This window comes from Poecilia reticulata, chromosome 22 (assembly GCF_904066995.2).
Source record: "Poecilia reticulata chromosome 22, P_reticulata-male-v2, whole genome shotgun sequence".
NCBI lineage: Eukaryota > Metazoa > Chordata > Actinopteri > Cyprinodontiformes > Poeciliidae > Poecilia > Poecilia reticulata.
This window is the reverse complement of record NC_088851.1, coordinates 9,684,667-9,702,158: the sequence shown is the minus strand read 5'-3', so window position 1 is coordinate 9,702,158 and position 17,492 is coordinate 9,684,667. Positions and strand designations below refer to the sequence as shown.

Below are 17,492 nucleotides of genomic sequence, written 5' to 3'. Positions count from 1 at the left end.
ACAACATATTTCCATTAATTTCTAGGCCATTGACAGAAATTTCAACAGCCAGTACAGTAAATGTACCATTCATTGATCAACAACATAATGTGCACATGAAAATGGCACATGATGAATAGCCAGTAGTTGGCTATTGATCACTGATTTAATATTTCACCTCAGATCTGGATAATAATACTGTATTTATCTTATTGAGTCCCCTGTATGTTGCCTAACAGTAAATTTCCGTTGACAGTTTTTACAGTGCATGATGACATCTCTCACCAACTCATCATTATTACCTTTCAGTCTGCAGATTCAAGCGGTGAACGCCATTGGCTTTGGTCCTCTGAGTCCGTTGCTGGTAGCGAGGACCCGCCCCCTTCCTCCGGCCCCGCCCCCACTCGAATGCTCCGCCGCAGGCCCTCAGAGCCTGAAGCTCAAATGGGGCGAGAACGCCGGACACACACGCGCCCTGCTCTCTGAAGACGTGGTCTACACACTACAAATGGAAGACAAGAACCACAGGTGGCGTGCACAAACACACAAACACGTAGATTTACACCTGTGTTCAAAGTGGTAACTTTTTGCGGTCAGCTAAATCCACAAATACCATTTGGGAAGCTCATCAGTTAAACGATTTGGGAATCTGGTTAAGTTCTGTTATTCGCTTTTCTTATGTTTTGTAAATTACTTGCATTTTTAATTTTTTTTTAACTGCATTTATATATCATTCATGACGAGCGATTTCAGAGAAATTGATGTTTTCCTTGTTTTTCGGCCACACTGCACACTCATTTTCTCCTCACCCCTGAGTTATCCAACACAGTAAATCAAGACCTCGGTCAATACTGCAGACAGAATCGCAGCTTGAGGAAGCTGAGGGAACGTGAGTGTAACACGTGTAGTCTGAGGTACTCGTGCAGGTGTGTGTGTGTGTATATGGCCACTAACTACATGTACTGAGGAGTAATCATGTTGAGGGCATTTGTGACCAGCTGCAAAACAGCCTCCAATAATCAACCCTCCATTTAACCAACTGGCTAGACACTGGTGAGACAGAAAAAAACAAAGAGTGATGATTAGCCGACTGAACAGGAGGGGAGAGTGTTAGAAGCCTCTACCTCTCAGGATTACCGTGGCTGGCACCGAGTTGGCATCCAGGTGTCTTGGCAACCCTGGAATGGGACAGAAGCGCATACGGCAACAGATGGGGACATAAAGAACTGGCTGTGATCTGTTCACCTCTGCATGACACACATTTTTTGCATATAAATGACAGAACCAGCAAATACAAACATGCACAGTCACATTTGCTGTCTAAATGGAAGCTGCTTTTGGTGCCCAGATTGTTCTGTTTACCCCTTTCTGACTGTCTTGGTGACTGTGTGTCTAAAAGGGGCTTCTAACCCTGTGTTGAACTCCGTCTGTGTGCATAATTATTTGCGGCAATTAAATGTGCTCAAACAAGTTATTAGCACACATTTGCCGACATAAGGGATTTGCTATTACAAGCAAAACACGAAGGGTTATCAGAAAATTTGCACTTTTATCGAGTTATTTATACTAGATTATGCTCAACTCTAGCGTTTAGGTTACTGCCCCAACATTTTCTAAGACGTCTAAGATAAGTTAAGTGAGCACATATCAATGTTAAAATTACTTTGGAATACATAGTAATGTATTCTGAACCTTTTCTGGCATAAGTTTTGCAGCATATGTTTTTTTTTTCCTTTCGCACAACTTTCCACTAAAAGTTGTATGTGAACAGCTAACTCCAACAAAAAGGTTTTGTGGTTTTCTATGCGAGAAGTACAACAGCCTTTAATTATGTGCTCTATTGCATTTTATGTTTTTTTCAATTTCTACATATTAGGATTTTCAGAAAAAAAATGATGGGTTTTCTTTAGCTGTAGGCCATGTTTACAACAATTAATGCAAATGAACACTTTAAATATTTCACTTTGTAATGAATCTAGTTTTGCTTTTGGATCAGAATGACTGAATTAAATGAACTTTTTTGATCTAATTTGAAATTCCTCTGTACGTTAGTATCTAAGAAAGGAATGACCGTAAAGGTGCAAAATGTTGAAATTCCAAAGAATATTTCATTAAACCTAATGATAAATGTTTTGATAAATTCACATACATGTGTTCTGGAGGCCAAAGCATGTTTTTTATTAAGACACAAAATGGAAAAAACAAGAAAAGACACAATGGGCATCTTAAGCTGCTTCCTCCATATATTTCAGAACTATTGTGTCCATGAATGGAATCTGAGGAGTGCTTGACTGAAATAGGAAGGAATTCAAACTTTCTTTCTTTTCTCAGAAAAAATATTTTTCCCCCTCAGCAAAAACTAATAGTACAAATAATACTATTGGACAATTTAAATGATTGTTCTTCCTAGTAGACATTAATAACCCAGAAGGCCAGATCCTATAAATAAGTTCTATTTATATGAGGGAAATCTGTGTTAATTTCCTTTGCATTTTTGATGCATCTAAATGTATAAACGCTGTAGGTTCCTTTTGAAGCAGTATTTTTACTCAAGCAAGGGCCAGATGCACCATGTGATAAAATGTTATTGTAGTTAGGCCTGTCGCGATAAACGATAAATCGATTAATCGCACGATAAATTTAACCTATCGACCTCATTTTAATTATCGTCTTTATCGTCTCTTCCTGCCTTTTTTCTTTCTATGGATGACACTGAATGAAAAAAGGCTCAACTCCGGTGCTCTCCACTGACCCTCTCTTCCTCATTTCCTTAGTGTAATATTCAGCGCACACTACACGAGTTGTCGGCCGACTGTCGGTCCATTTTCAAAACCTGAGACACATTAGCCGACAGAAATACTAGGTATAATGGTTCGATCGGGTTTATCGTGCCGTGTGGTGTCCAGCCACATGGGCACAAAATAATGGCTACAAGTCCAGTTAACTAATTTTAAAATCAGGCATTAATCAACGCTTTACTAGAATCTGCCTGTGATGCATGTGGAAAGAGTCAGCATAAAGTCCGGACTGAATGAAAATCATTATAAACCTATTTGTTGCGCTAAGAAGAACAGCTGAAAACTTACGAGTTTATCAACTGCGGTAGCAATTTAGCTCCAACTCCTCCCCTTGTCATTTCTATATTCTTTGCACAAAATGTTGAATAAACATTAATGTTGTTTCCACATATCATCTCCGATGTCCGCTGGACTTCGGGTTGCGCCGTTTCAGCTGTTTGGGATTCCCCTCGTTATTTCCCCTCAGAAAGCAGGAGGAGAATCTGCGCGTTCTGATTGGCTACCTGTCACATTCAGTGTTGAAGCTCCCAGTCGGGGAAAACCACTGATTTAAATCGGAGCGGCCACGACGATCTACCGTAACCCACCACACACTGCAGGATGATCGGTTACGAAATCAACGACAATCTTAGATCGGTCAACGATCTAAGATTGTCATAAGGGAAAAATAGGGGCAAAAAATCGTGTAGTATTTACTATTGTATTAGATAGTCGGATGTGCCCATCTTCTCTATTTAAATCTAGTGATTACTGAAGGGCAATATAGTATACAGACTTCATAATCTGCACTCTTTTGGTTGAATGCAGTATTTATTTCCACTTTGGCTTTGTTGTTTAGTTTTTTTTATTCAAGTACGTTTTTTGTTAATGGAGACTGAGAATCCATTTTATTTTTGTTTTTGGTTGTTTTGTTTCAGTTTATCAGTTCCAGTGTTATGTGTTCTTTTGGTCTTGAAACAATATTATCGTTTATCGCAATAATTTTGTAGACAATCGTCCAGCAAAATTTAGCATGACAGGCCTAATTGTAGTCAACAAAATCTCCCTCCTTTTGGTCAGCATATCCAGAATTGGTTTAATATTAGCAAGTAATTTGTTTTTTGTTTTTTTTGAAACTCTTACATTGTTTGTCAAAACATATAGCGAGAGAAAATTGTTTCTGTTGCCCAGCGAAGATAGATGAAATATCAACCTGCCTAGAAAACGAGTGCTCTTTTATTTTTTTTATGGTAATTGAAGTTTTAAAATTATTTATCAACCTAAATAAAACCTATAATTTTGCGTGAATGACGGGAGATGTTTTGTACGAAATTTTGAATTTCGTACAAAACAACTCAATCTTCAGATTGAGTTGGCTCTTTCACATCCTCCTTTGTTCCCTAATCACATTGCGTCAAAGTGAACTGTCATGATTGTCTTATTTTTTTAATATTAATAAGGCAACCAGACGCGAGATTCTCAAAACAACCAAGAAGATTGTGAAAGCTCAAAAATTGCGAGCTTTGCAAACAAATATCTTGAATATCCAGCCGCAGTTTCTCCAAATATAATTTGGGATTTTCCATTAATCGTTTTTGACTTTGGCTGTCCTCTGTAATGTCTTTAGTTGTTTCTCTGATTGTCCTCTGATCTAATTCCTGCTTATGAATCTCATTTCATCTGTTGGCATGCTTACAATATCAGAACCTCGGGAGACATTAGAATCTGTTTTCCTATCCATCTCTCAGCATATTTTTCCCTTGTGCATCCAGGCATATTTATTTTTCTTTGACTGTATTAGACGAGACAAAATAGTTTTGTCATATATTCACAATATTTACTTCTTTTTACTTCTCTCTTCCTTCCTATTGCCTTTCCAATTTTTTTTCTTGTTTTTTTGTGTACTTTTATATTTCCTTCCAGCGTCCAGTTAATTCCTTCCATTACTGCATGTTCCCTCATTTTCGCAATTCTGCTGTGTTTTCCCTCTATAAGAGCTTTTTTCTCGGTTCCCATTTTCCATATCTGCGTTACCCCAAAGGCCTTCTGCCAGGGACATTACGAGTTGAAAGGATGAGACGGTAATGGGTTGTTGTACAGTTCAGAGGAGGATTAAACCATCCAACACAAAGGATTCTTAAGAAGAATGCAGGTGGACAAAACACTGCGTCGGCTGCGTCTGCGTTTGACCTGTCCATGTTTTCATCCATCGCCAGGATTTATCTAAAGGTTTCATTGCCTCCGTCTTTCTTCCCTTCAGCCTTTTTGAAGTTTAACAGTTTGTTGCCAATAATCACACTTTCCTGTGTCTGCTGAAAATATCCCAGTGTAATCTCTGTTGCAAATCTTAATTGTAGCTGATATATATATATATTTTTTTTTTGCAACGTAATCAGTGTTTGGCAAGCGATTTGTTTTGGCTGGATTTAATCGTAACTTAATCACAAAATATACCTAAAGTATTGATAATGCCTGCGGTGGACCATTTTGCTTTATAAAAACTAGGTTTGTTTTTGACCTTAATCATTTTTCTGTTTTTTTATGTATTTATTTTTTCTTAATGGAGACAAAGAGAACTTTTGATGATGTAAGGTAGGGAAGCTACATGTCCAGCTGCTGACTGATGGAGATGGAGCGCATATTAGATCTGAACTGCAACCCTTTTCTAATGTTCAACTCCTGGCTGACAGGTGGATTATTTAAAGTAATTTAAAAAGACGCCATGCACACCCACAAGTGAGAGACTTGTTGTTGTGTTTTTGTTTGTGATCAACTTCACTGCAATGCCTCCAAGAGGATTTTTTTCCCACCAAAGCAGTTTTACTGCTTAACCACCAGTTATTCTAAAGCCAGTTTTATTTGATTTTGTACATTTTGTACATTTGAAACCTTTTTGTTTTTCCCGTCAACTGAGAGTCAAGTCATTATGCTGCTCATTATCCGACAATAGCTGTCTGATTTGTATCCCTGCAAAAAGTAATTATAACATCACCGTCTAAATTCATGAACTGAAAAATGAGTTTTACATTTCGAAGATGATTTCTAAACGCCACCTGGCGTTGTTAACTGTCGATCTTTAAGATCAGAGTCCAAAGCATAATTTATGGATTCAGAAGAAAATACCGTCTGCAAGCACTGCTGAGGCACGTCGGCTCAAACTTGTGAATTATAGATTCATTTTGAAAAGACAAAATGCGAAAGCCAAACTCATTACAGCCAGAAACGTTGCAGAACAAAACAGATGCTGCTACGACCGCACTTTGGCTCTGAACCAAGGTTTGCCGTTGGCTACATTAACTGTGTGCTGGCAAATTGACCGAGTTGGGCTGTGACATTAGTAGCTCTATGCATTAATTGTTTTGACACGCTGCCTTTTAGCCTAATGCAATCGACACAAACGGGTCACGGCTCCTGACGGACCAGACGATGCATCCATTTTCTTTATGCGTTTATATTTCCAACTCAAACTCTAATCTGTTTGTGTTGGGTAAGTTTTTGGTTTAGGGATCCAGTTCAGCTTTGTGTGCAAGAATTAATAACGCTACATTATCAGCCTGAGACGGTAGTACTCCATCTTTCTGTAGTACAGCTAATAAAGAGCCCATCTCATTTTGTTGTTTTTTTTCCTCTTGCTTCTTTTTCTTCTATTCAGCTTCTCGTCATCTCTTGAATATCCTTCCTTCATCATTCCTCTCTCACCCTGCCACATCCTCTTATTCGCACTCCCCTCGTGTGACCCATCTTCTTTGTGCGCACGTCACTCGTCTTTCTCTTCCACTGCTTTATTTCTCGCCTCTTTCCTGGAAAAACTGATTGCATCGATAAATATCCCCTTTCCAGCTCATATCCACGTTTTTTTTTTTTGACGTACAGATTCTCTACTATATTCCTTCAAGCCGTTCAGCTAGGCAGCCTGGAATATTTCTCTCCTTCTGTTCTTGGTTTTACAGGCCTATACGTAAAGTTGTGGGGGGGTTTTTAAAACCAAGATGGTGGCTTAAAATGAATTACAATCGCTTATGATGGAGATTTGTGGAGATTTGCAATTGTCAGAGCTTGAAAGAAATAGGCAATGGCTATTGAGACCTCTAGCAACTACAACTAGCTCTGTGGGACAATTTTCTTCTTATTGGTCAGAAATCTAAATAAAACACTGGTTTAGATAGAGAACATATTTGTTTAGGTAGAATATAGCATACCTGTGCTTATCTAAAGTATCTTAAGAAGTTTCATGTAAAGCCGACTGTCTTCTATCTTTGTATCAGCCACAGTTGGCTTAAGAATTGTTTCGGAAATGTTTTATTTGCTTCGTCTGGCCACTCGTCATTTCTCCTCTGCGTGGTTTCCCAGGTTTGTGACGATCTACCACGGTCCCAGCCACACCTACAAAGTCCAACGACTGATTGAGTCCAGCAGCTACAGCTTCAGAATACAGGCACTCAGTGACGCCGGGGAGGGTCCGTTCTCCGACACACATACTTTCTGCACCACCAAGTCTCTACCCCCCGCCATCAAGGGTAAGCTTCTCTCAATCTTCCAATCAAAAGAAGCTGTGTTTCTTTAATGTGTTTAGTTAATGTAGCTAACTTGTGTTTCAGCGTCAAATGAAAAATACCAATTGTTGATTTGATCTCCATCTAAGCCAGGCTGCCACTGATTTGTTTAGGAGATTTCAAAAGGAAAAAAATTCACGTCATGAGCATCACAACTCTTCCGTCCAATAATGACATGATATTATCTCATGCACTGATGAACAGTCACTCCCCTCAGCATGTCGAATGCTTGAAGTGGATAAAAGTACTCGGAGCATTCTGAATAAAACATAGACACAATAACTTTAACATTGATTATGATCAACCGGCACTCTTGTATATTATTACTGTTTATTTAAAGCTTTTTTGAAAGAGTTTATTGGTTGGTTTTGTTAAAAAAAAAAAAAAAAAAAAAAAAAAACCTCAACATGGTAACAACAGTGTGGATGATTGGAATAATTAGATTTAGTTATTGTGTTTTTCTTCAAAATAAGTCAAAGCATGTGCGGTCAGACATGTCAGCCCATGGACTTGATCTGCATGTCAATTTATATCCACTAAGCAATTAATCATTGGAGGTGGCATGAGTAATATAATGATACTCTTGTGATCACAAAAGTGTAAAAAACTTTGTGGTGTTGTTCGCAAAGCACTAGACATTATAAGAGTTTTCAGTGCAGTGTGTTAAATGATGGTTTTCCCAGAGGAAAAGTGTACTTTTTGTGCTTTGAGGTTTGCATTAAGACAACTCGAGGCCGCTTTATTTATTGTAATTTTATTATTCGTTTTGCGATTTTTTGGCAGAGTGAGAACTTTAACTGGTATGTTTCCAATTTTCTTAAAATCCTTCACTTTTCCGTTCCGACAGCCCCCAGGATTCACCAGCTGGAGGGGAACGTGTGCGAGGTGACATGGGAGACGGTCCCACCAATGAGAGGAGACTCTGTGAACTACGTGCTCCAGATGCTGGCGGGGCGCGAGTCTGAATACAAACAGGTTCGTCTCTTTCCCCACACAAAGACACGCGTGCAACAGAGTGCAGCTTAAAGGGCGGAGCTGGGAGCCGCCGTCTCTCTGGTCCAGAGCTTCTCTTTGATTGCTCGATTCTTTCTTACCTCTCCGGAATTGCATAGGGAAAATATTTCTAATCTTCAGTGGTGATTTTTTAAAATTTGGTCTTCCTCGGATGGGAAGGGACACGTTCAGCTGCAAAATTGCACGTGGATAAATAAAACGCACACATGCCTCGATAGAAATTTACATATTGGAAGAGAAAGGAAAAAATATGAATGCTGACACTTTTTATGTTCACTCACTTCCCCTGAGTGATGGTATTTGCTAAGAGATACTGCAGGAATTTCAATGACTTGTGGCAGCTGAAAAAGATTTCGAGTTCCCGTCGAAATGTGACGGCTGTAAAGATGAGCAGAGAAACGGACATTAATATTCCCCCTTGTGTCATCTTCTGTAATTGGATTAGCGAATGGTTGGAGGGAGACGGCAGAGTCTTTCAGACCATGTGGATACGAGCACAACTGGTCTCTGTTTATGTTTATTTAATTGTGCGAAGAGATCGGACGCATACTGATGGATTTATTTTTTTCTCACCAGAACGTTTATCTTCCTTGCTGAAGCGTTCGTCTCGGTCGAGCGTTTCACCATTTAGCGTTTCAACCCCAAACTTTTATGCATTGGGATTTTATATAGCAAAGTAATGCCTTAATGTTGAGATCGAGGTAGTAGGATACAATGTTTTCAACATGTTTTACGAACCTCTTTGCCTTTTTGTGTAGCACATGTCAGTCAACTTGTGCCACCATCTTTTGCTGCGGTACCGACCCACGTACTCTTTTGGGTCAACTTTGTGCATCGAGAGACTAACATTTTTAGCTCAAGTCTTGAAAAAAAATGTCTTTGTCATTCTAGCACCTAACGCAAACTATTACATTGTAGCTCTATTGGTATGTTGGAAACATCGTCGTTCCCCCTAGTTGAAATATTTCATTTCATTTGGCAAATAATGACACTTTTAATGCACTAAAAGTTGCATTGAATGTTCATTAAAAGTTTCGACTGCATTATTCAGGAAATAATGAACCTTTTAATGCAAAATTTAATTAAAACTTGCATGAAAAGTCAATAAAAAAAAACAGTCAGCTTTGCGTTAAGTGTCATCGTTCACCGAATAACACTTCATGACAGTCATAAGCGTTCACGAAGACTCCTTCATCTTTCTGACAGGTGTTATGTAATGCTTATGCACACCCCTTCAAATAATGTCGCCAAAGATTTTTAAGTGAAGCATATTCAGAAGCTTACTCTTACTTCCCTTTCTATCTCTCCACTTTACTACAACCAATGTCAATTCATACTCTCTTGTTTTCCCCACAGATTTTTAAGGGAGACGAAGCTTCGTTCCAAGTTTCCAGTCTTCAGGCAAACACAGACTATCGTTTCCGCGTCGGCGCCTGCCGCCAGTGCCGGGACTCGCACCAGGAGCTGTGCGGGCCGCTGAGCCCCTCCTCCCTCTTCACGCTGCGCCGCCAGGAGTCGCCGTCGTCGGGAGACCACGGCGCTTTGGAAACGGGCAAGGGGGTGGGCCTGATCTCGAGCGACGAGCGCTTCGCGGCGCTGATCGTGTGCGTGTTCGCCGGCCTGTCCATCCTCATCGCCTGCCTGCTACAGTACTTCTTCATGAAGTGAGGGAATTTTTTTTTAACTATAGGATAGAAAGCGAAATCAAAAGAGTAAATCACAGAAATGAACTTTTTACAAATGTCTATGAAAGAACAGAATGAAATCAAAACACTTGAGATGTACTTTTAAGGCTATATATGTCGATTTTTTTTTTTTTTTTAAACAATTTTTTTTTTGTAGTCAAAGTATTGATTCAGGCTTCTCAATTTTTTCCTCTCCCTTTACTCGGTTTGGTGTCATTTTTGTTCTACACCGCTGTCGCGTTTGTCTCTTTTGTTAAGGATTTCTGTTGAGGGAAGCTTCATCTTGGCTGTACCTCAGTTGGGAAAGAAAACTGATAATCAAGCCTTAAAATAAGTGTGAGCGAAACACTTGCTCCTCATACTGACTTGCATGTTGTTGTTTTTTTTTTTTCATTTTATATGTCTACATTATTCAGTAGAAAACATATATATTTCTCTGCCGTCATTGCCTTACTTTTATTTCGCTGCGGTCTGTATTCATTCAGCCATATTCAAATGTAGGCCTTTAAAGCTTTAGCTTTTCCTACTTATTCAGTTTGTTCCTTCTCTGCAGGCTGTCGGTCAGGACAAAACAATCGCCTGACCAAAACACAAACACTTGCACATGCGAACCTCTGTACATAACCATGCACGCATACGGAACTACACATTTGCAAGGACAATGAGGAAAAAAAAATTAGTTTCAGTTTTGAAGACAGTCGTATCTGCTCAGCTTTTGCCACTCGCACATTCAGCTACCAAAGTGATGCAATCCGTTTGTGGTGTAAGATGCTGCTATCCTGTGATTTCATAGTATCCGAGAGAAAGAATGGAAAAACGTGTATTTTAGTGTGAAAAATGATGGCAAAGTAAGGTTGAAACATAAAAGGGGGGGAAGGAGTGAAATAGGTGCTCAAAAGTAGAAGCTCTGAGGTCAGTTTTAGCAATTTGCGCTAAAAGGGATAGTTCAGAATGTTTAAAGTTGGGTTCTGTTAAAAATTTTTTAGGCAGTTCGTGTTTTCCTTACAGCAGACAAGTGCCTTGGCGTTTTCCATGTAGCATGAATCCAGATTAGTTGGTGCCCGAGGCAGAAGCTAATGACTAGTCTAGGAGGGGCGGAGACTGAAGCGGACCTCTGCTGTTTTCAAAACAACTCCGATCTGGAAAACCCAAAAGTGATTTATTCAAATGCTTTTCAAATGGCTCAAATGAAACAAGACGAGATCTTGGAAATATCTTTTTGAAAAGCTAAGAATCCAGTTTTTGTTTTGACAAACTGAAGTCCTGACACAGTGCACGCCGTAGCAGAGTAAAATAGTTTGTTCAGGTGCACTGCCTCCAAACTTTTCCTCTGTGTAAAGTTTCTCAAGTTTAAAGGTTAATAGCTCGTGTTTCCATCAAACACATGAGTTTTTACTTTTAGATTGGAGTTGTTTTAAGACGTAGAAATTCACTCCAGTCTATCCTTTGTTGGGCTAGCTGTTAGCACCCGCTTCCGGGATCACCTAACGCCGAGTTCATGCTAAATCTATGTGCCGAGAGACTTTAAGTAAGGTATTAACTGCTTCTAATCTTTGGACAGGACCTCAGCAATCCTTTAAATACCACTCTTAGGTCAGAATCTGGACCTTACGTCGGGCATTTGTAGACTCCAGGAAAACGGGCTGGGATCGCAATCGCCTGTTGCTTTTCTTAGGAAGGAGTTGGCCCAGCACATGTTTGATCCTTTGTAAGACCCTAGGGGGGGTTCTGCCTTCTCAGATGTTATAACTTCAACCTCTCTATCTGGAGGTGCCAGCAGCGTGTCGGCGCCCTTCTCTACGATCCACGTTTGCAAACTGGGAAAAGCCATTAGAAGTTAGCTTGCGCTTTGTTCTCCAGACATTTAGCACAAACGCTGAAGCTGTTCCTCCTCGTAGCGCGTTCTGTGAATCAACACATTTAAAGACTCTTCCACTCTTTTTGCATCTCCTGAATATTTGTACTTAATCTCCCTTTTTTCTTTTTGTTTTTTCTCTTTGGCTCTGCCTACTTCTCGCCTGCTTTCAGTCCATCCTGTCTCTCTGCTTCCTCCACATCTCTTGCTCTTTCTCTATTAAAAGGTGCTTTATTGACATGTAATCAGAGCGGTAGCAAGTCTGTGATCTCTTCTCAGACGGACATGATCTCTGAGGACTTGAACTAATCTTCACTAACCAAACAAAGCCTTGGACAGGACACAGCTCAACAGAACAGGGCATTGTGACATACGAAACAGCCCCCCCATCTTCCCCCTGACCTCCGTGTCCCGCCTCATGTCTGCTCCTCCCAGCAAATCTTTTACATCAAAGCCAAGGTACAAACCGTGTTTTATCTTCTGTAGTCCAAAGAAGCCACCCCGATCTGCATTACTAATGTGAAACATGCCTACTTCAGCTGGGTTGGGGCTTGGTGGCGAGACCCGACAGGAGGCAGAGGTTTGGATTTAGCTCTGAGTGGCAGCCTGTGACGTACCTCAGGGATAAGGCCTTACAGAGGGGGAGCTCTAATCCCGTCGTCCCCATAGCTGTCGTCACCATCATCATATTGACCATCCTTTTTCCCCGCCTTCCTCCTTCTTCTTCCCTCTTGACGCTGCATCTCGCCCTCTGTCCTCGCTGTGCCTTGCTTCGTATGTGTCGGTAAGCAAAGCGTTTTACTAGCTCAGAAAAAAAAAAAACAAAAAGAAAAAAAAAACTACAAAAAAAAAAAAAATTTGCCAAAGTTGATGGGGAAAGTCAAGGTAGAGTCCTTTTCTAGGTTTTATTTATACTATATATTTGCATACAGTACTTTACATGCCAATTACAGTGCAATCTTCATTTATTTATTGTTTAAAGATTAAGAGACAAGTGTAGTTATATACTAATTTTTTTCTTGTAGCATGTTTTGTTTTTTTTTTTAATGGATGTATGTTAGATTGTATGATTAAGGCCAGCATTCCTTATCTCAGTAACCCTTTAAGTATTTCTCTTGCTCATCAGTTCATGCATTACCATTTCAGACATGTAACCAAATGCCGATGGGTTTTTGTAACGCTTAGAGACACATGTAGCAAGCCAGACCTTAGTGTCACTTCAAGTTCCTTCGTATGGGGATGAATATTTCTGCCTTTGGCTTTTTTTTTTTTCCTGTTCTGAATAGTGTTATATTGAAGCTTCTGATATCTTATTTTACAGTTTTTAATGCCAAAGTGCAGTCTTTTTTTTATTTTTTAATCTCTAGATATTGCAGCCGTCTTGAGGGTTCTGTGATGTTCTTCTGTAACAGCACATCATTACAACTATTATTGTTAGTATTGCTCTCTCAAATGGAACAAAACATTAACTTGATCTGTGATTACGCTTTTTTTAATTTTATATAATGTTTTTTATTGTGTCTTATAAAGCAAAATTGTGCCATTTTTAAAGAAATGTCAAGACCCCGTACTTTGTAGAATTTTTTTTTAAAACTAATTTCACATTTAAATTTAAAGAAAACAAACAAACAAAAAAAAAACATGACGATTTCAGGCAGATGACGATGGGTGCTGGTTATTTCGCCCGTTCGCCGTTTCGTACCTTTGCATGTTTGGTTGTTTTCGACTCCACGTTTTCTGTGTGAATTGGTGCCATTGAACGCACCATCGTATCACTTGTCAACCTACAATTTAAAGAAACTTCCTAGATCTGATGGTCTTGTGGAACGAAATGTAGGTTTATAACTTCAATAAACATCTTTACATGAGGAAGACCTTTAACTATTTTCATTTGATCCTGTCTTGTTTTCTAGCAGTCAGTTGGCCAAAACCTGAGTCGCGTTCAAGTTGTAATAAATGGGAATAGAGTTGACATTAAAATCTTAGATACTTACAGTGGCTCTCAAAAGTGTACAGACTCCTGTTAGGATTCCTGGGGTTTGTACTTTATCAATTGTTTTTATGTATAATGTGAAATGTATCCCATGTGATTCATCTGAAGAATGTAAGGGGCTAAAAACTACATATAAAGGTTGAATAATGAGGTTTTCTTGAAATAATACAATTCTGTGTCTGTCAGCAAAGCAGATCTGGGCTTAGTTTGGTTGTTTCAGAGCTTTAATTTTCTTGTCTTGGATGTTTGCTTGGACACGCTGCGATGAGGATACCGAGACTCCCTTTTGTCAGTAGACGCCTGAAATTAGAGCCAAGTTGTGTTAAAAGCTGTTCACAATTTCACCTACCTTGATGAAAATCTCAGCTGAAAGAAGGTAACTGTCACCACTGTTTCACTGTAGTTAAGTACACGTTCTTCCGCAGGTTTATGGGGAGAACTTGGATGCAACTGGAACTTTTCATTGGAAGAAAATCCTTTTGTCTTGTGACTCTACTTGGTAGCCAAGAGACTGTTGTAAGAGGTTGATCTCAATTAGTCCTCCGGCTTCATCCACTGGTGGTGCTGGTTTCCTGGGATCTGCACTGGCCAACTGACTATTTTATTTCTTGCCTTTTCAATCGTTTTGGAGAAAGAACAGGTTTTTATAAAGTCGCTACCGTCTTACACTTTCTGCTGAAGCTTTCTTAATGGTGCTATATAAATCTTTGTCCCCTTCTCCTAAACTATATCCATGTACAATCAGGTCATTTTGATCTTTTATAAACCCTCTTCAAACCATAGCCTTTGCAAAAAGATGCTAATGAGCAAATAATGCGCTATAATTGAAAGCAGGTGTGAATTACGTAACCAGTTTATACCCAGTCGAATAGTACAAGACGTAGATTACAAACCTGTGGATATGTACACATTTAAGAGCCACTGTAATAAAAATGTTTGTCAGACTGAAGCATTTTTATAATCCCTTATCTCTAATTTACGACAAAGACGCGACGACAACGAAACACAGGCAGATTTGCAGCGGTTTAATTAGACGGGTGCAAATAAAATGGTAAAAAGGGTTTCAGAACAGAGGCATGAATTAGCCAAAGGGGTGAACTGCCCCATGGCCTGATGTCAACAAAAATAGTTTGACAATTCCTTATTGGGTTAGTTGTTGCTGGTGTATCGGTAGAGTTTTCTTCTTCTTTTGTTTCCTTTTTCTTTTTTTTTTTAATCCAGTGTTTTGCTAAGAGATAATATACAGAGATATCTATAGAGTTATAGAGTAAAAATGGTAAACGCATTATGACTAACAAGAGTTGAAGCACTTTTTTTATGACGAGCATTCGACGTGACGAGGTTACGAGTGGGAGGCAACGGATCCTTTGCTCTATTACAAAAACAAAAAAACACTACTGCCAACGCTTACTGTTGCGTCCATTTGGCATTATCCTCCCGTTGGCATCACTGTGACATTACTGGAGCATGGCACTGCGCTCCCAGCAGAATGCAATCTACAGCACTGAGGAAAGTACACTTCATACGAGGTACCGTGCCTTTGCCAGATATGCTCATTGTGTGTCTGCCTAGACTGTTGCATATTAATTGACTGGTTGACGTGAGTTTTCTTGTCTTTATTAACCCCCCCTTTAGTTTCCCTCTTTGAGCCTTAAAACCCCAGTGCAAGAGCAGAGGAGTCCTTCTGTCGCCAGCAGGCCAGTTATCTTAGTATTGAACAATCTGATAGGTTTTGTATATCCCTTTATGGGCTTTATTATTTTCATTTTTTTGGTTGGTTTTCCAAATGCTGTTTAGCTTTTAAGAGACCCACTCACCCCATGACTCCCCTCCCCGACCCCCAACCAGTCCTGCACATTTTGTGGCTATGTCCACAATAAGAGACGACGTTTTAGCCCAGCAACCCCACGTCTGTGCCTTCTGATCAGTTTTTTTCTTTTTACTTTTATTTTTTTTTAAATGTACATTTTACAGTAAGTGGAGGGGTTTTTTTTGACTGAGAGATTTGGCAATTTGACAGAGACTCACAGGTATTTAACTATTTTCTGAAGAGAATACAAATAAAAGACAAAAGATATTTTTACCTCACAATTTTAGAGCAAACATTCCAATGTTGTCATGGTCTATGATTTGACACAGAAAAAAAGCATAAAAAAAGAAGTTCATGCATTTTTGTTTCTTGTATTGTAAATGTTAGACAATTTCATATGCATTATATTAAAAAGAAACTGCCATATCAATTTTAATGTATAGATTTTTGCAAATACTACCCTATGTATGTAAGACTTAACTGTATCGGTAGCGTATATATAATATATTTATGCCCAATAAATGTTTTAATTTTTTCTGACTTGCATTGCATTTGTTTTTGTTTCCTGTTGATACTTATTCCAACTCCTACACACGATGCTTTCATGTATTTAAGTGTAGCTTCTGGTGCCTTGCAAAAAAAATATCCGTACTGCCTTTTCCTGTGATTTGTCACATTGAGACCACAAACAAGAATTGTAGCATAAAAGTGTGTTTTATTGTGATTCCATTCAATTCGATCACATAATCAATAGGAGTGTGATTTGAAGTTTACAACAAGCCATGTCGGAGTACAGAAGCACACCACAGATTTTATTTGACTTTTCAAAAAAGGAACTTTTTGTACCTCCTGGGGCCCAAATCTGCCATACTGGAAGCTCCTCCTACAAGAAAAAGCTCCATCATTTGATGTCCAATCACAATATGAATTTACAAATGATCAAAAATGCACATCATTTGCCTGTACCCAAATCTCTTAACGCAACCACAACATATCCAAATCGTCTGGTTGCATGGACCTGCTTTTGTCCTCTTCTTAAAAGTGATGACAATCACACACGCCCCTCGGCACTGCATGCAAAACGGAACGTTCCGCAATCGGCTTCTCCATACAAGGTTCCAGACGGAGTAGCTCGAAAAACACACAAAGGTAAGATGGACACAACACATCCAGGTCATTTTTATTTTTAAGACACAATCACTACCTTCACCATAGAGTCCGACACAAACATGGCAGCACGGCTCTTTAAGCCGGCCACATGTCTGAAAATAAACATTTTGAAGTCATTGGCTGTCGGAGTGGGTCACCACTTGACGGGCCTCGCCTTACGTTACGCGTCTGATCTTTGCAGCATTCGGTCCTGACGTGGTCATCCTGCGTTTCTGCACAAACACCGACAGAGATGCTTCTGCGCAGCCTGATGGTGGAGGAGTTTCAACACCTGGTCTGGAGGAAACGCATTTTAGCGCCTCTAAGCAGGTGTGACTGTGAGTGTGATTGTTCCACAGCTGCAGCTGATTTGCCGATCTTCCGTTTGCGCGCTGGCGCTCATCGGTCTCTAACATGCAACATTCCGGAAGGCGGGGACGACGGAAATCCTGACTCGATTCACCCCGTCTGCCTTTTCTCTGATGTCGAGTCATTTACCTTTGCTTCAGAGCTTCAGAAATCCACAACTCGGGTGGGAGAATCTGTCGACGGGACTTCATGGATCTGGCCGTAATGAAAGGGTTTGGGGAGGAAAGCTATTGTTGAAATGCCATCTAGGGTGCACAGCAACCACGTGGAAGGTGTTCTGCTTAGATGAGACGGAAGTAGATTTTTAT

At 39.7% G+C, this 17,492-nt stretch overlaps 1 protein-coding gene across 5 annotated transcripts in view; it reads left to right on the top strand.

Annotated features, from left to right (window-relative positions):
* fndc3ba (fibronectin type III domain containing 3Ba) overlaps nucleotides 1-16,206 on the top strand; it is a 104,029-nt gene extending 87,823 nt beyond the window's left edge. For all 5 annotated transcript variants that reach the window (XM_008399218.2, XM_008399215.2, XM_081602983.1 and 2 more), the window contains 4 exons: nucleotides 289-507; nucleotides 7,107-7,273; nucleotides 8,157-8,284; nucleotides 9,680-16,206. In XM_008399218.2, the coding sequence (XP_008397440.1) occupies nucleotides 289-507; nucleotides 7,107-7,273; nucleotides 8,157-8,284; nucleotides 9,680-9,991 (826 nt within the window). In that variant the 3' untranslated portion in view covers nucleotides 9,992-16,206. The remainder of the gene's footprint in view (nucleotides 1-288; nucleotides 508-7,106; nucleotides 7,274-8,156; nucleotides 8,285-9,679) is intronic.
* Nucleotides 16,207-17,492: the final 1,286 nt, after the last annotated feature.